The sequence below is a fragment of the Hippopotamus amphibius genome, chromosome 7, assembly GCF_030028045.1.
Source record: "Hippopotamus amphibius kiboko isolate mHipAmp2 chromosome 7, mHipAmp2.hap2, whole genome shotgun sequence".
Classification (NCBI taxonomy): domain Eukaryota; kingdom Metazoa; phylum Chordata; class Mammalia; order Artiodactyla; family Hippopotamidae; genus Hippopotamus; species Hippopotamus amphibius.
In genome coordinates, this window is record NC_080192.1 from 37,554,218 (window position 1) to 37,580,334 (window position 26,117).

The 26,117-nt window shown below is 35.6% G+C and overlaps 1 protein-coding gene across 5 annotated transcripts in view; it reads right to left on the minus strand.

Moving 5' to 3' along the window:
- Window positions 1-26,117, minus strand: part of ACSS3 (acyl-CoA synthetase short chain family member 3) — a 138,564-nt gene that overhangs the window by 82,756 nt on the left and 29,691 nt on the right. For all 5 annotated transcript variants that reach the window (XM_057743125.1, XM_057743124.1, XM_057743126.1 and 2 more), the window contains 2 exons: window positions 10,223-10,411; window positions 6,025-6,159 (listed from right to left, as the gene is read on the minus strand). In XM_057743125.1, the coding sequence (XP_057599108.1) occupies window positions 6,025-6,159; window positions 10,223-10,411 (324 nt within the window). The remainder of the gene's footprint in view (window positions 1-6,024; window positions 6,160-10,222; window positions 10,412-26,117) is intronic.

Below are 26,117 nucleotides of genomic sequence, written 5' to 3' on the forward strand. Positions count from 1 at the left end.
TAGTTTCTGCTGTACAAAGAAGTGAATCAGCTGTATGTATACATATATCCCCTCCCTCTTGGACCTCCATCCCACCCACCTGTAGGTCACCAGAGAGCACCGAGCTGAGCTCCCTGTGCTATACAATACGTTCCCACTAGCTATCTGTTTTACACATGGTAGTGTATACATGTCAATTCCCATCTCCCAATTCATCCCACCCCCTTCCCCCCATGTCCACACTTCTGTACTCTACATCTGCGTCTGTTCCTGCCCTGCAAATAGCTTCATCTGTATCATTTTTCTAGATTCCACATATATGCATTAATATATATTTGTTTTTCTCTTTCTGATTTACTTCACTCTGTATGACAGACTCTAGGTCCATCCATGCACCCCAATGTTCACTGCAGCACTATTTACAATAGCCAGCACACAGAAGCAACTTAAATGTCCATCAACAGATGAATGGATAAAGAAGATGTGGTACACATATACAATGGAATATTATTCAGCCATAAAAAGGGACAAATTGGGTCATTTGTAGAGACATGGATGGATCTAAGTTCTATTTTTCATAACCTATTTCTTTTACTTTGGAACTACTGTCTTCACAATGAAATCTCAACTAACCCACTAAAATTTCTCTTTATACAAGGATCATTTAAGAGTAATACCATGGCCATTTTTCCAAATGAGAGAATATTAAATCACTTTCAGGACTGGAAGAGTAATCTACTTTTGTTTTTTCAAGAACAAAAATCAGATTTGAAATTAATGAGAGTATGAGACATACATAAAAAGCTATCCAAGTTTTCCTCCATCTACATTATTGACTAATACGGTAGAAATGTTTATTTTTTGTCCCTAGAACCAAGTTCTGTATTATATAAACTTTATGATAATAGAACCATGAATTGGACAGACACATCTTAAGTTAGACCTCTTTAAAAATGGTGCCAATGAAATAAGCCAGATAGGTGAAGTAGAAGGAAGTCACTTATGGAAAAATTACTCTTGTAATTATTCTAGTGGGGAGTTATAGCTATTTAATTTGAGTTATGCTCCAGTACATATCTAGTTATCTTCTGAAATGTTGACTAAGCTCAAGATAACACACCAGGAAGGTTATAGGTGGTGAACGTGTTATTAGGCACAAGGCAAGACTACACATTCCTCAGTGAAAGTAAGTTCACCACCTAGAGAGTACATGTAACCATTCACTTTATCAAGGTGATCCCTGAACTAAGTCCAGAGCCTCAGACAGATTTTTAAAAGCCAGGCCATTTCCACTTTTCTGGTTCCTTAATGTATTGACCAGGGTTGTAAAAAAAAATGGTCATATATTTAAATGGGTACATTTACAAATTAACACTTCAATATAGTATCACAAATACGATACCTATATGAATAAGCACATTGAGAGACAACCATCTGAATTGACCTTCACGAAGGGGAAGTTTCAGGCCCAACTGGTTTCCCTAGCCTCACCCTGGGTGTGCCATTTAGATAAATAAAAACAGTTAGCTGTGACCAAATTGTATATTTCCATTTGCTTTCATGCATCAGATAAACACAACTAATTTCAAATTATCAAGCTCTTGCCATCACAATTATAGACCTATAAAAAATCATCACACTATGTAATGAAAAATGTCAATTGAGTAATCACAAGAATAATTGCAGATCAAATGAAATGAGGACTTGAGTGAATGGTTATTCTTCAGGCTAAGAAACACAGGCATGCATAAAGATCTGATGAAAGGAAGAGAGGGGAAAAATCAACATTAGGCTTTACAAACACGCATTTACTTCTACAGACATGTCCTTGCTAGTTGTTAGCATTCTTAAAAGGCAATCCTGGGGGACCACCAGGGGTGACCAATGTGACCTGCCAGTTGAGTCCTCATTGCTTGCCTGAGGCTTAAGAGTGGCAGCCAGGTTTTTTATCTCCTCTGGACAAGATGCAATCCTGGTTAATGAGATGCATCACCGAGCCTCATAATTTGTGTCTCTCTAAACTCAAAGCAAAGCCAACCCACTGGGCTTAATTACTGCCTCAACAGCAGGTCAGATATGAAGGACAAGAGACATTCAACTAAAACAAGGAAAGTCAAAACAGAGCAAAAGGTCTCAAGAATAAGAAAGAGGGAGAGAAAGGAAACTAGTTATGGGAAGGGGAAAGGGAAAGTGGACCTCTACCTATTAAGAGGAAAGAGAAGCCTACCACCTTCTTTTCTTTTTTAAATTTCATGTAAATAGACAAAATACTTATTTAAAAGGCAAAGATGTTAAGATTGGATAAAAAAAAAATTAGGCCCCAAAATATGTTATCTATAAGAGAAAAAAAATTTTAAATATAAACACATTACTGGTTAAAAAGAAAGGGATGGGAAAAATTACACCATGCAACAAAAAGTACAGGCAAGATTATATGCTTATACATCAAAGTAGATTTTTATAAAATACCAAATGATTATGAAGATAAGCAACTGGAACTCTTGTAATTTTCTGGTGGAACAGTAAAATGACATGTTCACTTCGTAAAATTTTTCACTAGTTCTTTATAAAGTCAAATATATATCTACTATATGAGTCAGTAATTCTACCCCGAGGTATTTACACAAGAGAAATGAAAACACAGGTCCAGGGACAGACTTGTAGAAGAATGTTCATAGTAATCTTAGTCACAATAATTCCAAAGTGGAAATAACCTAAATATCCACAAATAGAAGAATGGGAAAATTATTTTTAATATATTTATGCTACGAAATACTACTCAATAGTAAAAAAAACAGTAAGCTACTGTTACATGCCACACAAAGAGTTCATCTCAAGAACATTATATTGAATAAAAGAAGGTAGACATAAAAGAGTATACATGCTATGCTTCTATTTATATGAAGGCTGGGAATGAACAAATATAATCTATGACAATAGAAATCAGAAAGCATTTGCCTCTGGGGATGGGGAATGGTTGACTGGAAAAAGGAAGTGTGGAAAAATTCTGTATCTTGATTTGGATGGTAGTTACACAAGTGCATGCAATTTTGAAGATGCATCAAACTGTACTCTTTCCATTTTATTTATGTAAACTATATCTCAAAAATTAAAATAAAATTTGAGCACCTACAATGTGCATAATATTGTATTAAGATGTGAATAATGCTGAATAGAGATGGTGCACAAAAATTAATCATAAAGAGGAAAAAGATATTTGCTTGAGAAAAATCTGAATAGGAAATATTCATATTCGTATCCAGTGTATTTATGAAGTAAAAGAAAATAGCATATATCTTGTTAGTTAAAAGTTACTGAGTTGAAATCCTGGCTCCACCATTTATTAGCTGTGACTTTGGGCTATGACCGGTTTGTGACTCAGTTTCTTCATCCGTAAAATAGGGCCAGTAATAACATCCACTTTATTGTTTTATAAGAACGTAAGAATTAAATAAGGAGTATCTGAAAGTACTTTGGGCTTAGCATTAAGTTCTTTGTAAATTCTACATGGCCTCACACGTGTGAACAGCACACACGCACACATTAAACACTTGTGTGTGTGTTCCTACCCTTCCTCTACCTTTCTCTTACCCAAAGCCTTCTTTATGACTGACTTTGCATTCCCTGACCAAACAGCAACAAGCCTTTTTAAAAAAACATGGAGGTCATCTGAAAGAAACTTAAAATTCTCCGAAACAGTAAAAACATTAAAATCACTGAATGCAACAGGTCATGAACCACAGACTGCTAAAACTACACAGGATTTTAATGTGGTGATGGGAAATGCTAGGTGGTAATCAAAGCGAGAGAGCTTTCATGCTCTCTGTTCGTATCTCTTGCCATTTGAGCATTTCCCACAGATAACCTCTCAAGAATTCTACAAAATTATACATGATTCTTTGCACACTTGCAATTTTCCTTCCGCAAAAAACTTTAATCTGCTAGAAACCCAAGTTGGTCCCACTATAAATAACTGGAGACTTAGCTTGGATGTAGAAATGAGGTGATCATTAGGGCAAATTTACTAGAAAAAAGCATTGTAAAATAGAGTCAGTGATGGATTTACTCTTTTTTCTTCCTTTACAGATCACAGAATACTTTAACTGTTTAGAATATTCATATTTTATTTTCCTGAACATAGTTTTTATTTCCAATTACTTTTTCTAAAGTCTTTAAAAGACATTTTAAATGCAAATTAATCACATCTCACCACAAGACTAGGTAGCTGAGAGATGAAGTATACAGTCAGACTACATGCATTCAGATCACGGCCCTGACAACAGCTGGACACATTACTTTATCTCTCTTTCTCTTGGATTCCTCTTCTTTAAAACAGGAATAATGCCTAGCTCATAAACAAATCAGGAAGATTTTTTAAATTATCCATGAATAGAGTGTCTTAAAAACCATACGGTGAGCCGCCAGTAAGTGTTTCTTAGTACAGCTGACCCTTGAACAACACGGGTTTGAACAGCAAGGGTCCACTTACATGAGGGTTTTTTTCAATTAATATACTGGAAAATGTTTTGGAGTTTTGCAGCAATTTGAAAAACTTGAGAGTGAACTACATTACTTAGAAATATTGAAAAAATTAAGAAAAAGTTATGCCATGAATACGTATATGTAGATATTAGTTTATCCTTACCTAGGCACAAGGTAAGTGATATTTAATATAAAATTAATAATGTGTTAGTTTTCTTACTGTTTTATAACTTTGCTTTCAAAGAATTACATTACTATACAGTATGCCTCTTTCTCTGGTAACTGGAGGAACTGGGTATCAGCCTATCATCACAGGTAAGTGATTTTTTAAAAAAATTTAACAATGTTTCTAATACTGTAGTATGAATATGACTGTAATGCCATATGCCATAAAACTGTATAATTGTTCACTCATTAGTATACAGGCTGGGCTACCATGAAGCAGTCATGTCACTGCTTCTTCTTTATCAATGAATCATTATACCTGTAAATAAACATGAGTTTCTTTTTCACATTATCTTTCCATTTTTGATGTTTAGTATTATAATACATAGAACACCTGTAGTGTTTTGTATCATATAAGCTAATATTGATGCAGGTACTAATAGACAATTCACCTTGTAAACAGATGACGTAAACTTATGGTATGAATAAACACAGTAGAGTACTGTAAATCTACCTACTCCTCCGTACGACTTTCTTAATAACATTTTCTTTTCTCTAGTTTACTTCATTGTAAGAATATAGTATATAATACGTACAACATGCTAATTGACTGGTTATGTTATAGGTAAGGCTTCCAGTCAACAATAGGCTGTTAGGTAAGTTTATGGGGGCATTAAAAGTTATAAGCAGATTTTCAACTGCCCCAGGGGGGCAGTCCCTAACCCCTGTATTGGGTCAATTGTATTATTATTATAGTTATAAAGTAAATTAATAAAGGACACCACGCTAGACTATACATTGATTCCAATTCATTAATATTACAGACATTCCTATGTTTCAGTCTTTTCGTTTTAAGCTAATTTTTATTTATTTATTTATTTATTTATTTATTTAATTTATTTATTGGCTGTGCTGGGTCTTTGTTGCTGCACACAGGCTTTCTCTAGTTGCTGTGAGTGGGGGCTACTCTTCACTGTGGTGCGCGGGCTCCTCATTGTAGTGGCTTCTCTTGTTGTGGAGCATGGGCTCTAGGTGCATGGGCTTCAATAGTTGCCGCACACGGGCTCAGTAGTTGTGGCTCACGGGCTCTAGAGCACAGGCTCAATAGTTGTGGTGCACAGGCTTAGTTGCTCTGTGGCATGTGGAATCTTCCCAGAGCAGGGCTCGAACCCGTGTCCCCTGCATTGGCAGGCTGATTCTTAACCACTGTGCCACCTAGGAAGTCCTAAGCTAGTTTTTTATAAAGACAGAAAATATTCTTTTTTGCCAAAAATAGTGACATTCATGAAGTACTATATATTAAACAGTTTATAAATCAAGCGTTCCTTTCAAATGGTCAAAAAGGGTCATCCTTAGCACATCACCATAAGCAAGGACGAGATTCAATATTCAGATTACCATATTTGGACGATTATAAATGAGAATTTTATGTGGCTTGTGTCGTCCTATTTTCAGTGCTTCTTCTAGAAGTGGTACGTATTCCACCTTCCTTCCAGGTTCAATACCACACGATGCTGTAACAACCACCTTGGGCTACAATGAAAAATAAGTAAATAAATAAATGAGAAGGCTTAACCATCCTAATTAAGATAACCACAATATTTCAGGTGCAGGCTGACAATTTAACATTTTTACAGAAAAGTTTGAGTGATTCTGTTCTCTATTGAATAAATGGCCTGAAAACCAACAAACTATTTTTAAATGTTATAGCTCTAACCACTTCCACATAAATCTCACTTACCTGTTCAGAATTCAACACTCAATAATGCTTTTGGCTAATAAACATGAGCTGTTAAAAAAATATTTCCAAAGAATTTATTAAGTCATGTAGATGTAAATTTGCCATGAACCAGTGAAATGGAAAACTAGGGCCCTTTCACTTGCAGAGGTCCACATAACAGCTGGTTATTGCTGAAGTTGTAGCACTTCTTAGGTGGGGAGACCCTGCCTGACTGCTATTAGGAAGCATTTCTAAGGTTTTTTTATGTAAGCATCTCTGCTTAAACACCTAAAGAGCCCTCAGAAGGAAGAGACCTGAATCTCTAATAATTACTTATGATTTTTTTCTCATTCCAAATACATACTCATTTTCACCAAATTTTATATTGTAATTTTGTCATATTTTTCTTAAACAGGCCCTCATTTAGGTTTCAGGCCCAAAAAGCCTGAACGTACCCTTGTCATTAAGACATACTTGGCACTATTCTTTACCTGACGACTTGCTAGTCATTCTTCAAGATATGCAGAGGTGTAGCCAAAAGACTTAGGATCAATCTCCCTTCCTTGGTAAACTCTGGGCAGGCCTCAGATATCCAACTATAGTCAAAGTGTTCCTTCATCCCCACCTCTGCACAGGAAGCTCTCCAAGGCCAAATTTGGACCCCATTACCTCTCTGTCTCCTATGCCTGGTACAGTGCTTGCCATACCATAAGCTCTCAATAAATATTTGTGGCACTGAACCAAAATCCTCATTAATTTGCAAAACAAATGTCTTTGTTCTTTTAAGTACAGTGTTTCTTCATGGAGAAATCCAAAGCAAAGGAGGCAGATAATATTGAATAAATTACTCAGGAGACAGATAATCAATCCAAGATAGTGCATCTACTCCTGAATTTTGAGTTTTGGTTACAATACATTTCATCTAGGGAAGGTTTATATTATGTCAAATACATGCGTATATAGCACTTTCTGGTTTTTAATATCATTTAATATTTATGGAGCTGAGGCTCAGGACAGTTGCATAGCTTGCCCCAGGTTATAAGCGGTAGAATCAGAAAGAGGGCCAGTTCTGATTTCAAAACCTTCCTCTTTCCACTATTTCAAGCTGCCTTTTAAAAGCAAAAAAAAAGGAAAGAAATGAAAAAGTAAATCTTGTATCCTTTTATTATATTTTTAAAGGTCAGACATTTGAATATAGTTCACATTTTAATATCTGAAATATGTATAAAAATAACTCTAGATAACTTTCCCTAAGATCAGAATTCTGAATAAATGAAAGTTACACATCAAATTAAAAACATATAGAATATATCAAAAGTTGAATAATTTAATAAAGTCAAAATTAGATTCTTCCTCTAGAAAATAATCCCTGTCACATTTCTATTAACAGCCTTTTATTGGAGGTTTTAATCCATCTCAAGTGGAACACATTCTTCTCATCTGTTAAAACTTTTTCTTCAGCCTGTTTAGTTGAAAATCATGACATCAAAGTAATCCCTGGTTTCAATTATTAATGCTATCCAAATATCTTACGTATGTACCTCTATCTCTGTATCTCCTCACTGTTAATTTAACCTGCTCAATGGTCCTGCCCATAAGAATATGCACTTACTGCCTAAACTCCATAACAAGGTTTGGGGAGGTGTGTGTGTGTGTGTGTGTGTGTGTGTGTGTGTGTGTGTGTGTGTGTCTTATGAATGAAAACTCCAGTGATACAGCATGTTTTATAAACTCTTATTATATATGTATATATTTATTTTCCCCCATCATATAAAATCTTTTAAAAAAGAATATATCTCATACCTTTGCCCAAATGGAGTTCATGATTTCTGTAGCTAAAAAGCTGGAGTCTGTAGCTTCCTCAGAGACGTCTCCAACTGCCCACTGACTTGCAGATCAGTGACTGATATTTCCCCTTAGATTTCCCTTCATAAGATTTCCTTCCCTTCAAAACTCAACATGTTTTTAAAAAGAGAGAAAAAGGACTTCCTGGGTGGTGCAGAGGTTGAGAATCCACCTCCCAATGCAGGGGACACGGGTTCAATCCCTGCTCCAGGAAGATCCACATATGCCGCGGAGCAACGAAGCCTGTGTGCTACAACTGCTGAAGCCCACATGGCTCTAGGGTCCATGTACCACAACTACTGAGCCCGCATGCCTAGAGCCAGTGCTCCACAACAAGAGAAGCCACCACAATGAGAAGGCCGTGCACCACAACAAAGAATAGGCCCCACTCGCGGCAACTAGAGAAAGCCCGTGCAGCAACAAAAGACCCAATGCAGCCAAAAATAAATTTTAAAAATTATTAAAAAAAAAAAAAGAGAGAGAGAGAGAGAGAAAAAGAATCCAGCCAGTTAGTGTGCATACCAGATTTCTAGTTCTAATAACTGATCTATTCCCAGATTGAAGTCAGATATGCAAAACCTCACTTCACGCCTAGCACTCTGGGGACCCTCAATATGTATTAGTTCCCTTTTTTGTTAAGAATGTCTCTTCCTGGGCTTGTAAAACTCTAAAGGTCAGTCATCTCCTACCCCCATAACAACCTTCCTCCTTTGATCTTCCCACTGCTGTTACTCTCCCGCACATTGCCCACTGGCCACTGATTCACAGAGAGACCACTTACCTAAGGTTCTCATTCTAGCCTCTCTCCCACTCACATCATATTGCAAGACACGCCTCCTCTTAACATTGCTTAAAACATGACAGTCACCTGCTCAAAAATCTGACCAGTCAGTGTCTACAGGATGCAATTTAGACAATAACTGCCTTTGCAAGCTCACCTTCTCTCCCTCTTCAATCACACTGGTCTATTTGCTGTCCTTCAAATGAATTTTACCCTTTCCTGCCTCTAATGCTAGACTCATTCTTTTTCTCACTTTTTGGATCCCACTGCGTCATTCTCTTCTACTAGCAAAATCTTAGCCAAGATACAACTGAAATCTTACCTCCTTCAGGAAGCCTTCTTCAACCACCCCAAATAAAAGATACCATTGCCACCTCTAAATCAGGGGTCTGCAAACTATGATTCAGAGCCAAACCCTGACCAAATTACATTCTGTAAAGTGCTGTTGGGACACTGCCATGTCCTTCATTTCTGCTGTGTCTCTAAGGCTGCTTTTGTGCTACAACAGCACAGCTGAGTAGCTGCAACAGAAACCATGTCACCCGCTACGCTTAAAATATTTACTATTTGGTAACTTACAGAAAAAAGTTTGCTGATCCTCGCTCTAAATTCATACAACAATAACAGTTAACTGGTTTTAATGAGTACTATATGCCAGGCACTGTGTTTAGTGTTTTAAATTCAATATCTCAACGACATTTCACAGCAGCCTTTCAAGTCTGTGATTTTAGTACCGCATCTAAATGTATAATTTCAACCATCCCTGACACCCCCTCTTAACCACTGCGCTATACCACCATTCCTGGAAACATATAGATTATAAAACTAGTCATGTGTCCCACCCATTTAATAAGTTTCATTTATTAACCAGTTCCAAGGACAGTACCAGACACAGAGTGGAAGCTTAATAAACATGTGTTGAATGAGTAAACTAGTTATTATTTTTCTTAGTTGTCTTATACACCCAAATATATAGCAAGTTAACTTGAAAGGCTTACACCTTATCTTATTCATATTCCTCACAGTATCTAGAAAGATGTCTTTCACATAGGACTGACTCGAAAATAAAATTGTGATTAACAGTGTATCGTGTTAATTTGGTAATAGTGTATGCCAAATAAAAAGTAAACTTTATCTCATTTGATAGGAGGATCTAATAAGTACAGATCACTCCTGCATGGTTCATCCACAGATAAAAACAGCTGCACTATCTGTAGCTACTACTTGATTTCTCCAAATAAAGCGCTTACCTTTGCATGATCAATGCGAGTGCTTAGTTCTTTGGATGCAAATCCCCCAAATATGAGACTATGGATGGCTCCTATCCTCGCACACGCCAGCATGGTGTACATCGCCTGCGGGATCATGGGCATGTAGATAACCACTGTGTCACCCTTCTCAACACCATGCTTGACGAACACACCAGCCAGCTTAGAGACCTGTAACAACATCGTCAGATCAGCAACATGTTCTCTGTGTTAATTCACTAAACTTCTAAGTTACAGCAGGAACGCAAGGAGATGATCACCCTCTTGGTAGCAGATTACAGAAGCCCGAGTTATGCATATTTGATGATGATGATAAGGGATTAGATGCTGACAATAATAACAGACATCTGGCTTATAATAATCAACTACAAGCCAACTTACTATTATTATGCCATATGAATTTCATGGCTTAAATTTGCTTATTTATTCATTTAACAACATTTTTACTGAGCAACTACCATGTGCCAGACACTGTGTTTAGGGTTGTGAACCCAACCCTGAAAAAACAAAGACACAGACTTGTCCCTGTGGAACTTTGATGCTAATGGGTGAATCTGTCAAGTGAGCAGAAAAATAAAATAATTACAAATTGAGTTATATGTTGGGTTAACTGTTGAAAACAGGTATGGAAACAAGTATGGATTAAGAAGGAAAACATACAATCATATACTTATAAGGTAAATAAGACCGATTCTATTTTTATTATTTTTTTATTATTCCTACTTTAACGATAAAGTGACTGAGGCTCAGAGATAATAAACAGCTAATCTGAGGTCAGTGAGCTAATAAATGGTCTAACCAGGATCCATCACAGGCCTTTTGATCTCATAGTCTTTGCTCTTTCTGTTGCCCTAAACCAATTATTTTTTCTTTAGTTTTTTTATACTAATTATCTATACAAAGCAACAGCCCTCTATATCGAGAGCATTCATTCAAACTTCTTTTTACTTTTAACATGCATTTGGGGAACCAAACATACAAATGTCTCTTCCCTCTTAACATGTTTTTGTAATTTTTAGTAATAAAGACAAAACGGATCATAAGCCTACACATGATAAAATCTGTTGCAAGAAACATTTCCATGGGCAATTACAGCAGGCTGTGGGAAGTAGGCCAGATCTAAGTGAATAAGAAGTTCAACATTCTTTTATTTAAAAAATATATATCGAGTTCCTACACATCACACACAGTTTTCTGATACATCAGTAAACAAACAAGACAAAGATCTATATTCTCAGAGTACTTACATTTTAGTAGACACGATGCAATAAATGTAATAATTGTGTATTATGTTAAAAGGTATTGAGTCCTATTTGATGGGGGGGGTAGAGCAACATAGAGTAGATTGGGAGTGCAGGGGATGTCATTCTCAATGGCTGATCAGGATAGACCCAAGAGGGACTTTCCTGGCAGTCCAATGGTTAAGACTCCACGCTTCCACTGCAGGGGGCACAGGTTCAATCCCTGGACAAGGAACTAATATCCTGCATGTCACAAAAAAAAAAAAAAAAGGATGGACCTAAGAGAGCGACATTTTAGCAACGACACATAGGAGGTCGAGAATAAGTGGATATCTGTGAGTATACTATTTCAGGCAGAAAGGACACCAGTACAGTGGCATAAGGGGGATCATATGTGATGGGACTGAGGAATACAGATGAGACCAGGGGAGCTGAAACAGAAAGAATAAGTGAGAAAGTGGTCACAGATCAGATTACAGAGCTAAAGGGCCAGAAGAGATCTGCTGGGCAAATGGAAGGACTACAGCTTGCCTTTGAATGTGACTGTTCAAGATAGTGAACAGAGGAGGCCTGGGAGAAGGAATTAGGCCACACCACTATTTGAGGTTCCTTTCATTTCACTCTGCCTCTCCTACTTTTTGAACAAGTTCAAAAGATTCTGAATCCTGATCATTCTTCCCCTTTTTCTCTCTATTCACTTCCTCTGTGCAGAAGGGGAAAGAGGTGGTCAAGGTTAAGGGCTCTGGGGAAAGACAGAAAGTAACAAACAACTATCTCAGTGTTTTATCCCACCCTATATTGCAAACTTTAATTTAGTGCTATTTTTTTAAGAACCCAAGTTGCCCAGTAGAAAGTTACAAGAAAGATAAATCAAAGTAATAACAATCATGAACTTAAATTCTACTGTATGCAGCTCAAGAACCAAGATAAACACTAAGTGTTATATCCAAATATCTCAGTGTAAGCCCTGCAGAAAGTGACCATGCCCTGGGATCGCATTCCTGGGTGTCCCATTTAAGGTACAGCACTGGGTGAGACCAGCAAAAAGAGTTTGTCCTATTTACAGCTATAGCCTTGGCATCTTAAATAGTGTTGAATAAAAAGAATTCTTAACCAAAACCTAATCTAGCAATGATTCAGCAACTTTATAATCCAGTCTCACTTCACAACATTGCTGGAAGGTGTCCCAATTTTTTCTGTCCTCTGAAAGAAATGAAATCAATAAATTCAAGACTTCTTTTAAAAGAAAGATCTCACAATGGCTAAATGTAGCCCCAAGATGTATTTAAGGTGGGGTCACGTCATACGGGGGGGGGGGGGGAATGAGCCAACATTAAAATTAGAAGATTTCATATGCTAATTCAGATTTCCAGGTTCTCTTGAAAAACTTGAAGGTCTAGCCACAGTGGGTCTGTGTTCTTGAATGACAACAATCTTTTGAACCCGATGATCAGCTGTTAGGTTTTCCATGAACCTGCCATTCGCTGGGTCTATTTGTAACAGAGCTTGCATTTTTCTTCCCTTCTGAGTTTAAAATATATTCTTCTACATCCTGTTTATTTTGTAATCTGCTTACACCATAGTTCCATAACCATAGAGATGTGATATATACGGATAATTGACTTTTCTCTCACCCATTTCTCCCATTTATATTATCTGCCTGGTTCCTGCAGGTGTCTGAGTTGTTAACCATCTGCCTTGAAGACAATCTTCTGTCACATTAAGCTGCACTATGTCTGTATCACCACTAGATGGTGCACATTTGGCCTTGCAGTTAACCTCCCTTCTTGCGGCTACTCCTCAATGTTCAGATACCATACTAACCACACCAGAGTTGCTCTGAAGACAAAAGTTTTATATGATCAACAGAGAAAAATATCTTTTTTAGTACTTTCTGGGGGTAACTGTCACTCCAGTAAAATTTTCCATTGTTACTTGTAAATTTTAAAATACACATATTTAATATATTTTTATAAAAATGAAAATGAATGGTGAAATATGATTCAGGTAAGACTTCTAATAAATAAGCTTATGAAAAATAAAATATTAGCTCACAGGAAAATGGAACTGATTTAACATGAAAATATTTGAGAATGTTTCATTAAAAATATTCCTCATTAATAACTATATCTAGTGTTTGTTAATTTGGAAACCCCAGAAAAGAATACGTAATAGTCTCACTGAGATGCAAAAATAATCATTTTGAAGATAAGTGTAAGTAACAGCGAGCAATTAGAGGAAAAATCTAGAAATCTCAGTCACCTAAGAGTTCATAATCACTCAAATAAACTTCTCTGAAATCAACACAAAGGACAATTTGATTATGGCTATTTCAGGGTTCACCTTATTTTCACTGGCTTTCTGATGGAAAATTATCAAACAGGAGGAAGATAGATATTATTTTTATTCAATGTTATATTCTTATTCAATGTTATATTCTGAGTATAGATTTATAATTTCTATTATTATCCAAGAGGAAAATATTTTAACACGTTATTTCGTATAACCTACAGTTTCAACTGAAGAAAAAATTAAATCATGTGCCATTCACCCAATCTACATTAATTTTTGCACCTTCTTACAACTATCTTAATTTATCAACAATTTAATAGTCTTATACAGGCACAAATCACTAAAATTGGTCTTCTTTCTGATGTCAAGGGTAACACACAACCCGTATAATCATGGTCAGGCCATGATACTCCTCTAACATGAGGATAACTGAGCTGAGAACAAGGCCTGAAGAAACTAAACACATGTATATATACATATTCATTTAGAACAACAGCGTTTGCTTTTTCCCACTAGTTACTAATTACATGAACTAATTATATTTTGGTACTAGTTTAAAGTTACTTTAATACCTAAGTATCCTGCCATTGATTCAAGTTATATAGTATCTGCTATGTGTTCTATACTGAGGTCAAGTCTGCACATGCAAAAAAGGAAGAAGACATGTTCCTTAAGGCAAAGAAATTCACAGTCCAGGAAAAAATATCATACATAAATAGTAATGATAAAATAAAAAAATGCAACAATAGATATTTATGTAATGGAAAACGGTATACACATATATTTGGTTTATATATAACACATATATATTTGGTCTAGATACAAGTAAAAACTTTAAATTTTAGAATGGTAAAATAAAAACGTAAGCATAAATAATGAAAAAAATTTCAATAAAATTTTTATGTACTCATTCTGGGAAATCCTCATTCAAAAGCAGTCTGTGAAGAAAGACAAATACCATATGATGTCACTTATATGTGGAATCTAAAATATGACACAAATGAACCTATCTATAAAACAGAAACTGACTCACAGACATAGAAAGCAGACTGTGGGGGCAGGGTGGGGGAGGGATGGATTGGGAGTTTGGGACTAGCAGATACAAACTATTATATATAGAATGGATAAACAACAAGGTCCTATTGTATAGAACAGGGAACTATATTCAATATCCTGTAATAAACCATAAAGGAAAAAAAAACAGTCTGTGAGTTAGTATAATTTCATGACCAAAAGCCCATGACACAAATATAAACATTAGTCAAAACCGATCAAAGACTATGTTCTATACAGTAAATTAGCACTTGCTTCACAAACTGCCAGTGTGTCCATCTAAAGAAAACCATGTGTACGACAAAGATAGCATTGGTGTCCAAATTACAGTAAAAAGCTAACAATCAGAGGCAACCTCAGGGCCATGTCAAAGAAAATTATATGAAAGAGAAGACAAGAGAAAGCGTATTATTAAGCAGCAATGACGTTACTCGGCAAACCCTGGTTGAATCAATATCAGAAAATATAACTACTTTAAAAATCAATTATAATATCTGAGGAAACAGTTTACTAAAATTGGTGATGAATGACCTGTTCTTCAGAATTTCCCATAGAAAGAGATAATTACCTACAATACCTGCATTTTACTTTTAAACATATAAGTTGATCACATATTTTGTACACACACACATATGCACGTTTTTGGTTTTTCTTTACTTGTACACACACAGAGAGCCACCAAAAAAATCAAAACTTATCTCCAATGAATTGTTTTTTCTTTTGGCCATGTACCAACTATGCATCCAGGTAAATAAATATCTGTGAAAAGAATCAGTTATACTAAAATTGCTTAAGATCTGAAATAATAATAAAGCTATCTTTTTGAAAGGAAATCTTTCAGGAATGCAAATATCTTCATCTAACATAAGAAGCTTCCAGAAATGTAACTTTTTAAGACAGTGACTATTTATTGGATATGACATTGAGATAATTCTCATTTAAATATGATGCCATATTAAGTGCATTCAGTTGTGAGATATTCCTTTCAATAGCAGTAAAGTAGAAGTGATGTGATGTTATTAAAAGAAGAGAAATCTTTCCCCAAAAGATAAAAGTGTACCATTTATATCCAAGAGTAAAATGTATTATTACTATCTAAAACAAAGAAGAATATATGTTGATATTTTTAAATGGAATTTATTAAATTTTAGAAAAAAATTATAAAGTAGTATCTTATGTTCAAAACAGTTATCTGACAGTGAGCCAGAAAACATTTACTAACACATTTCTTCTCAAATAATTTTCTCCAAATGAAGGAATAAATATCGTTACTCAGAATAATCATTTTCCTCATTCCCATCTTCTTCACAAGCGGGTTTCAATCAATATTTCATCATTTTAAGACTATGTATTTACAAGCAGAATGAAATGGAGAATTGTTTTATCCATTTAGTTCAGGCTCAAAATAACCACAATTTCAATAATCTGTGCTTTCAAGACTGGTGTGATTTCAGACTATATTTCAAAGAAAATTAGTTCAACCCTACATTTCTCTATGCATATGTGCTCATAGATTTGGTAAGGAATATGTTCTTTCATTTCTTTAATATTCATATGTTGTGATTTACAAGTACATCATCAAAATTTATCACATCTTATAAAGGACGCTTTGCTCATTTTAAAATAGTACTTCTATTTAACAGGCAGGCCATTGTTGACAGAGAAAATAATCCTACATCAAGAAGTCCAAGGTCTAACAGAATGGAAAATGTAATTGATGTCTACCATCTACTCATGACATGACTACAGTATGTGTCATAAAAAGTAATTACATAGAGAAGAAATAATTAATGATTGGCTCCACTTTTTCCCATTTTAACATTTTTCCACTCTAGGCATTAATGGTCTAGTAATAATGACTTCCTCCTGTTTTTACTCACTTGATATTTTCTGCCAAAGTTCCTAATCCTCATGGAATTTGCTATTTGAATCAGGCATTTGCCTGAGAAAGTAAAGGCAGTTCAGAATAGATAGAGCAAGAATTCAGAGCGAAGAAGATTGTGAGATGGCCTGGAAAGGTACAGAGACTCAGCATCACACACTGTATTTTTCAGAGCCTTGTTAAGCTCTGTTAAGTTTAGATTTATCCTTAGGACAATGTGTAATAATTCAAAAGTGTTAAATCCTCTGTAGAAGCAGGCACTTTCCTTATTCTTACAATGCATTTAGTATTGCAAGATCTAGGGTTGTGACAGTGGGGATAAAAAATGATTTGAGAAACAATTTGTGTAGACTGTAGAGGGACTGATGACTGATGGATGCAGGGAGTAATGGGAGGAAGGGAAGAATGGGTTCAGATCTTTGGTTCTGGCAACTGGTTGGAAAGTGATTTCAGTCCCAAAGTTGGTTCCTGGGTTTGAATCAACGTTCCCTGTTAAGCTTGAGGCATGGAGATGGGAAGGTCAAAAGTTTAAAATAGCCTTTGGAGGACAGAAGGCAAAACTTATTAAGGAAATGCTAAAGGAAAAAAAAACGAAACAAAACAAAAAACACAGCACTGAAGCCCCAATGGATACCAGGGACCATGAATTTGTAGTAAACCCATATTTGTAGTTAGGTAATTTTTCTCCAGCAGGATTCAACAAGTTAAGATAAAGGAATGAAGATAACCAAGAATTGGGTTGATCCAGGTCTGGAGTTCCGCCCCAGAGGGGACATGGAACAATAACAGGTAAGACAGGTGAGGATATTGGCAAGAGAGTTGTGTTGCTAAAGTAAAGAAGCTAACCAGGATAGCTGAGAGACAAAATCAGGGAAACCTTAGATAGTGACTACACACAGTCAGAAGTGTTTAAAACTATGAGATTAAAATGATACTGTGTCTAAAAACGCAGACTGTCTGAAAATGTGGTTTTGCTACATTTAAAACAGACACTCTGAAAGTTATAAGCCCCAATTTACATATGATCTTGACCCTTTCCCCCCTTCCATCTACCGAAAAAGCCAAACTCTAGGGTTCCCTCATGCATCTGTTTCCAGCTGATCCTCACAATGTCTTCCTTTTGTCCTTGGGACATTACATCTACGACATCCCCCTTTCGCTCCACTGTTCACCCCATCTCAGGTAAATCTTCTTCTTAGAGACCACCTCCACTTGCCTCCTCTATAATACATCAACCTCTGTAACTTTCTAAAATACTCAGAAAGACCTCTCAAAGCTAATCCACTTGTCTCTATCTCTACACTTTCCTCTAATTGAAACATATCCTCTAGCACCAATATTTCCAATAGTTTTTCATTTGTATTCATTTTATTTCCCTCCCTTAATCCCTTGAATTATGAGTATTGTGAGAATATTGACTATTATTTGTCACTGCTAATGCACTGTATTCCAGCTATATTATGTGTTAAGCAGCTTGGTAGCTAGATTGGAACCCAAGCACCACTCAGAAAAGTACCATTCAGAGATGTATGGAGAAATATCATACAAATTCCAATTAAAGACTTCTCAGATGAATTTTTAAAGCATAGCTCAAGTCAAAGTTGATTACTTTCTGTATGTTTCCTAGAGCATTTCTAAAGAAAATATTCCAAGTCCTGAAGCAAGTTTTATCACATTTTTTAAAAATATAACCCACTTGAACTAAAATGAAATAAAATTCAACTATTAGAGAAGTCATTTTTCACAATTTTGCACTCACATATCTTTACATAGATATTCTAGAAAATCCAGCATAATGTGGTTAACATATACATTTTTCCAAATGTATGTTTAAAAAGGTACAGAATCTATTATGCTCTATTAATAAAGAACATTCAATTCAATACAAATTTATGTAAGTCATCTAGATATGGCAATATTCTTCAATGAACATAAAGGCCATGATAATAATTATTGCCCTACATATTCATATATATAATAATAAGCATGCAAAATGTAAAACAAAGTTAATATTTTAAAACAATTACAGTGTGGCTGCTATAAACACCACATTAAAAGGCTCAAGGAGAATACATTTTTAAGTAGCATTAAGGGAATCAAAACCAGATTCCTTGCTCTTAGTCTAATAAATTGTTTAATGCTGTGTTTCTCAACCTGGGGTCTGTGGAGATATTCTCAGGGCTGTCAATGAGTTTTCTATGAGAATTTTTAAATTCTGTGTTTTAATTTTGATGCTAATTTTTAAAAATTAATAAAGCAAAGCATATTCTGCATTATATGAAAACATGCAATTTCACTGTATTTACTTTATTTGTTTTTTATAATCTCTTGCATATTAATTAAAAGCCAGATGATGTCATTTTTTAAATAATAAAATTGTATAATAAAAGGCTTTATGAAAGTTCAAGTACTACTATGTGACAAGAGAATTGAGGCCTCACAGGGAACATGCTGCCAAACTCAAAGGACCCAGAGCCACAGCACTCAAACCATAAGCACCTTGCAATCAGTCATCCCATTCCAGCTCAATACCATTCACTATATGAAATTAATATTGTCAATTTGAGATTGATTGACTCTGTACATTTGTTTTTATCCTGCTTATAAATCAGATATGGCTTTATATATATATTGAGCTATAAATAAAGGATATTAAAACCTAGTTTTAATTGCACATTAAAATAAAAATAGTTTAAGTCAATACAGAAAGTATATAAGAATGTTTTTTCTTTATGAAGTATTTATATGTCTCAATTTTGAGAAACCAATTGAAAAATGATTTGATTTCTTTTTTCTCATAAAGAAAGACAAATACAATAGAAGCAAGAGATGTCAACAGGAAGCTTGCATAATTTAGATCAATTCTGCACTGATTATTTAATCAATGCTTTAGTTAAAGACACACCCCCCAGCATTTTTAGACAATACATAAAACATGACAACTACTCCGGGTACACTGACCACATTTCCCAGAATTCGCCTGTGTTCCTATTAACCTTTATGATTGCGTTGGTCAATACATCCTAAAAGTCAATCAATATATACAAACGGCTCACAGAGAAGTTGCTAAATATCCCAGGAGTGGTACAAGGACATGAGGTCATTGCAACAGTTGGGTCTGTTCCCAACAGCATTAATATCACTCAACCAAAGGAGGCACACATATCTTTAAAAAATGAAAAATTCACAAATATAATCCATACACTAGTAACTAATAAACAAAGCAACACAGATCATCACACATGCCAAGAATATATCATAAATATCCCTTATACCATGTTATCTTTTCACTTGTATTATCTTTTTATTCGTAACCTATCTCCCCAATTAGAATGCAATTTTCCTGTAGGCAAAGACTGCATCGTTCACTACTATAATCCATGGTGTCCACAGAAGTGCTGAATATATTTTAGATATTCTAAAAGGATGTTTTGAGTAAATAAATAAATTTGGCTCCATCATCATTCCAATCCAAGAAAATAAATTCAAAGCAGATCGTCTACAGACTTTATTGAGTTAACTTTCAAAAAGGTCAGAGTTTAACCACCCTGAGGTAAGACAAATCACCTAATAAGAACCTACTGAGTGGGGAGGGTGGGGGGGGGGGAGTTGAGGGAGGGAGGGAATATGGAGATATGTGTATAAAAACAGATGATTGAACTTGGTGTACCCCCCCAAAAATAATAAATAAATTAAAAAAAAACCTATTGAGTGATAAAAATAAATTCATTAAGCAAATGTAAAGATAAAAACTACTACAGACCAGACTTCCAGGTGTCTAAAATGGCCAAGTAAGGTACATGTTTTAAGCCAAGCTTTAGATGCAGAAAGATATAAACCTTCACAGCCAAGCAATGCATTAAAATGAAGAAGATTTTCACCCTATTAAAAAATTAAAATTTCCCAATGTGAAAAAAATTACAGCGTGGAAGAAACAAGTGATATTTTTGGAAATAATCATTTCTTTTAGATAAGAATTAAAGTTTTTTGGTGTTTTGTTTTGTTTTGTTTACTTTTGAATGAAAGAGCTCATCCAGTATGTAATATGAGCTTATGCTACAAGGCCTGTATTAGGCACTGTATAGATAAAATAAATTAATAAATAATATATTACCCTTATCTTCAAGAAGCTTTTACTCTGGTCAGGGGGAACACTGATAAATAAGTAGGTACACCAATAACGTAGGTACACTGCTAAGCAAAAATGAACCAGTGCTTAGAGAAAGGTACAAGAAAAGTGGTCTGGACTTCAAAGTATGGTGAGAATTTCTGGCATAAGGGGAAATGAAAAGAAGTGAGTTTATACTTCAAATAGTAATCATAATTTCAGAAACAATAAAATCTCTCTAAAAACCTGGCTAAGAAAACTCAAAGGGGTCACACATATTATTGCTATTTTGGGTTTATGTAAACATTATCTTTAGACATTTTTAGTTCTGAATACATGTCTCTAAACATGGGAAAAAAGAAACTAGGAAATATCAAAATGTTGTTTTCTCATTTAACTTATTCCCTCCTATACTATCTATTAAATTGGTCGAATAGTTTTCTTTTTAATATGGAGTACTCTCAGAATCTAACTTAAATTTTATTCAGTTGAAAAGTTACTCAAATAAAGCTCCAGTTATAATTTTGACAGAAATTTAAATCAGCAGTTGGCATATAATCATCTTCAATTTCAAATGAAATATAATTGTTTCTGCTACACCACATTATCTAACTTTGCATTGTACAAATTAGCTCACAAAAATTTCGAGACCACTCAAAAATCAATGTAACTAGAGTCTTTTAACATCCATAAAACTACTAACACAGCATCATCTTCAGTAGAACATTTACAGCCTTAACACTGGGGGTCATGCTTCCTGCTTTAAGATATTCTACTGTAAAGGCATTTGCTTCCAAATTTCCTTCCAAGTGATGGCTAGTCAAGATTAGTAGAGTACAGACTTTGTCATTAATTATTTTAAAACAGGGGACAACATCCTCATCTTTAGGTTTTTAAAACTACTTAATCATCAACACTTGCACTAAAAATCTTCATCTTTTAAATTAAGGTTTTCAGATATTGATAAGATATTCTCTTATCAATTGGTAAGAAAGTCTCTCACCAAAACTTGCTAACATGAAAACAATCCAAAAGAAAAATGAATGCACAAAAGATTTGAATGGGCACTTCAGAAAAGTCAAACAAAGGGCCCATAAACACAGGAAAAGAAGCTCAACTGCATTAGCCATTAGGGATAAGGAATTGAAGCCAAAATGCAATATCACCGCACATTCACCTGAAAGGTCCCGATTTAAAAGACTTGGTATCGTCAACACCAAGTGTTGGCGACTGGCATCCTCATATAACACCATTGGGAATGTAAGTTGGTAAAACCGCTCTGGAAAATCGTTTGGCCCTTTATCTATGCAAACCAAGCATGTGCCTGCCCCATATACCAGCCATCTCACTCCTAAGCACATCTCCAGAACATTGTCACCAAATTTTGTGCACAAACATATTCATATCAACATTATTTGTAATAGTCACAAATTAGTCATTACACAAGTGACCAAACTACAGCCTATTGCAATGAAATGAAAGAATCTCAAACAAAATGTTGAATGAGAAAACCCAGATACAAATGAGTACATTGATTTATTCAGTTTATACAAAGTTCAAAAAAGCAAGTAAACCTCATCATAGATGGTAATGAGATATCTGGATAACAATTACCTGAGTGCTGAGTGAGACATGACTAGAAGGAGGCATAACTGGTGCTTCTGGGGGCTGGGAATACTCTGTCTCCTGATCTGGTGATGTGGGTGTGTTCTGTTTGTGAAAATCTAACAAGTTTATGACCTGTACACTAATCTGAAAGTATATTACATTTCAATATAAGTTTAAAAACCTGCATGCTAGGAAAATACATGAACCACTGTAAATTCAATCTCATACTAACCTCATTCATTGATTTACCAAGCATGGAAAAGGTAATTTACCTTAGAGAGAGACACTTTTCAGTGGCACAGACTGTAATACAACTGAAGTATTTATTTGCTTATTTAGGAAGTTTGAGGAAAGAAAACTAATCATATGCACTGCATTGTATATTTTCTCCTCAACAAGGCAACCTCTGGCAGGGCTGAATTACTGCATGTTCTGGTTTTGGTGTTTTAGAGTTCTGCTTATGGAAATACTGTCAATGTGACAAAGAAATATCAGATTATCTTACTCTGACATGTTTCTGAGAAGATGAAATTCATATTTTGAAGAGAGCTTCCTAAACAACAGAGGTTGGAAGGAGCACTTCTTATGGGACATGGCCCTGGATTTCAGAGTAATTTTCTCCTCTAAATTATTCCACCTTCATAATTACAGCTACTGCCATAATTACATTTCAAAAATTACCTTTAGTAAAGATAATAGATGCCTTCAGTTCAAATTAAATCAGGAAAATTTAGTACACACTGGGTTTCATCAATTGTCCCCATATACATATATTCACGAAAATTTCTCAAATGCCCTTTAGGGGTCATATTTTTGTTTAGTGAATAAATACAAAAAAATTCACAATTGTTTGAATACTAAAAAAAACAAAACATCACACACAGAGGTAAATTTAAAATGAAATCAGATATAGAGAAAATAAACTCAGAGTAGGAATTTCTAAAAATGATAAATACTTTATATAATACATACATACACATGCAAACATAAACTCACACACTCCTTTTTCTCATGAAGGTTTGATATAACTACTAATTTGAAAAGAGCTAGGAGGACACAATAAACACATGTCTCCTGGAATGCAGATAGGAGTTGTTAGTATGGGAAATTCAAGAAAGAAACATTCACCTTGAACTACAAAGCCAAATGTAAATACACTAAATTTTTTCACACATAACCTCTTGCTAGAATTTACTTGAAAAGAAGATCAAATTCTACTACTGATACAATTCAAAGATAAAATGCTCCTACAATAAAGCAAGCTAGAGTCACGAAGAAATTCCAAGTGGTGGCTCATTCATTCATTCTTTCATCATTCAACAAATGTTTTCTATGTGCCAGGCACTATCCTGTGAACAAAACAAAAATCCCTTCCACCATGGAGCTGACATTCTAGAAGAGGAAACAACACTAAAGAAGAGAGATAAATAAAATATAAAGAACGGTACTGAGTAATAAATAGTTAAATTTTTAAAAGAAAGCAGTAAAAGGACTCATGAAGAGGTGTGCATGGGAACATTTGCATTTAACATGGCCAATGAAGACCTCACTGAGAAAATATTATCCAGGTACCACGAACCATAGGATATCTGGAAGAAAAACCACCTCAAGTAGAAGGTAAGCAAGTACAAAGGCTCTAAGGTGGGAGTGGAGCAAGCCCGGAGAGTTGACTGCGGGAGGCAGGACGGGCTGGGGTGTGCAGTGCAGTGCAGGGGGGCTGGGGAGCAGGTCACAGGAGCCAGATCACAAAGGACCGCAGCTCACTGTAGTGTGGCACTGAGAGTCCTCTGAGTCTGCTCACTGGAGCCCAGTCTCCCTACGCATGGCACTGTGCTTTATGCTGAAGTCACTGTGGGGGCTCTGGATTCTCTCCTTCCGGGATCTTTGCATGTGCCGTCCCTTCTGTCTCCAGGACCCTCCTCTCCCCAGTGTTTGTCTTCCCACTTTTGGTTATTTGGGCTCATTTTAGACACTGACTCTTGCGAAAGCCTTCCTATGCCCTATTAACCCATGGCTGAGCTGGGTGTTTCCACAAGATACAACACTACACCACACAACCTTTGTTACGTTTACATGGTTTTTTAGCTCCTTAAAAATAGGCAACAAGTCCATTCACCTGTATCCCTTGTCCCTAGCAAGGTTTGGCACACAAAATGAGTACGTGTTGAATCAACGAGGGATCCTGAATCAGGCCAAATCAATCTCTCTACAAATATCTTAGTAAAGGGTTGTTTTAATTATCAGCTCCACACAAAAGGTGACAGTTCAGGAAAAGCTCTGCTTCTGAATCATTCTATAAAATCTTCAGATCCTTCATGTCACTGAAACACTTTAGCCTAAAATGTATTGGTTCACTAATTAAGAAATGATAACTTAAGTTTTACCTCAGCAGAAACTCACAGTAGAAATGAGACAGGGGAGATTAAAACAAGTAAAGTATAAAGACACTTCTTTTTGTTTGTTCTCAGTGGCATTACCCATTAAATCTTTCTTTCTCCGTCTTCTCTACTTAATAAAATAAAAGCCGCAGGGAACCAGGAGCAGGTAATCAAAGTGGAGCACAATGCCGCCCTCTTTCCTAACAGGCCTTCCTTTAGTACTTGAGAGAAGAAAAGCCTGGGGAATCAGAAGCTGTCAGCAGGTGAGAGAAACAGGCCTTTTAAGTACTTTGATGTCAGGCTAAACTGAAACCAATGAACCAGTACAAACCTCAAAAGGGTCTGAGTCTAGACTCAATATTAAAAAATCAGGATGAGTTAGCAGAACAGCTTCTAAGCAAAATGTGTGTGTATACTTATCATATACACTTACTGATTAAAAAGAAAACAACAGAAAATGAGAACAGAAACAACCATTATTTAAGTCTTCCAATTTTATGTTTCTAAAGTGTTTTCTCTAACTCTGGTGTTTGGTTCATGTATCAAATTCAATATATTGTTACAGACAATATAGTTATAATGTATAAATAAGTTTCCTGATCAGAATAGCAATTAAGATTAACCAGTATCTTAATATTAACCTGTCTTAAGTATCAATAAAATGACTGTGGCATTATGCCCAAATCATAGGATTAAGTTTTTAAACATAGACTAAACCTTATCTAAAAGCTAAAAATGCAACCTCAAATAAAACACAGAATATAACAGGTTACCAGGAAATTCATGTTATCTCTTATAATAAAACTCAGCTTCAGATGAAAAACAAGGTCACTTGGTAACACAGTGCCTTAACTCCTCAGCTCCAGAGTGAGCTCTGTCTCCGAATACTTCCTTCTGAAAATACACAGTTCCCAGGTACAGACCAATGAAAAGTATCCAACAGTATATTTGCAGCATTATTTCCTTTTGTTCTGTATTCAGTTGCCCAGTATTTGAACTCCCTTCTTATTAGATTGTAATTCCCCTAGCGTGAGTCCTAGACAGAGGCAGGGCCCCATTCCTACTAAGAAATAAAAAGACAAGACAGCTCCTCCCAACTGTCTGGGACTTTGGGCATGAAACCTAAATCTGGCCAACTAGATGTGCCTACTCTGTCAATCTAGAAGTCAAGTCAGCACGCCTACTCACTAGACAATTCGCAGGTTCTCCTCAACTTTTCACTGCTGCCTCTTCTCCCTTGGGGTGTGCCATATTTCTGAGCCTAGTTCTTAAGTCTTCACTTTTCATAAATTCCTCTTATGTTCAGATCAGCTGA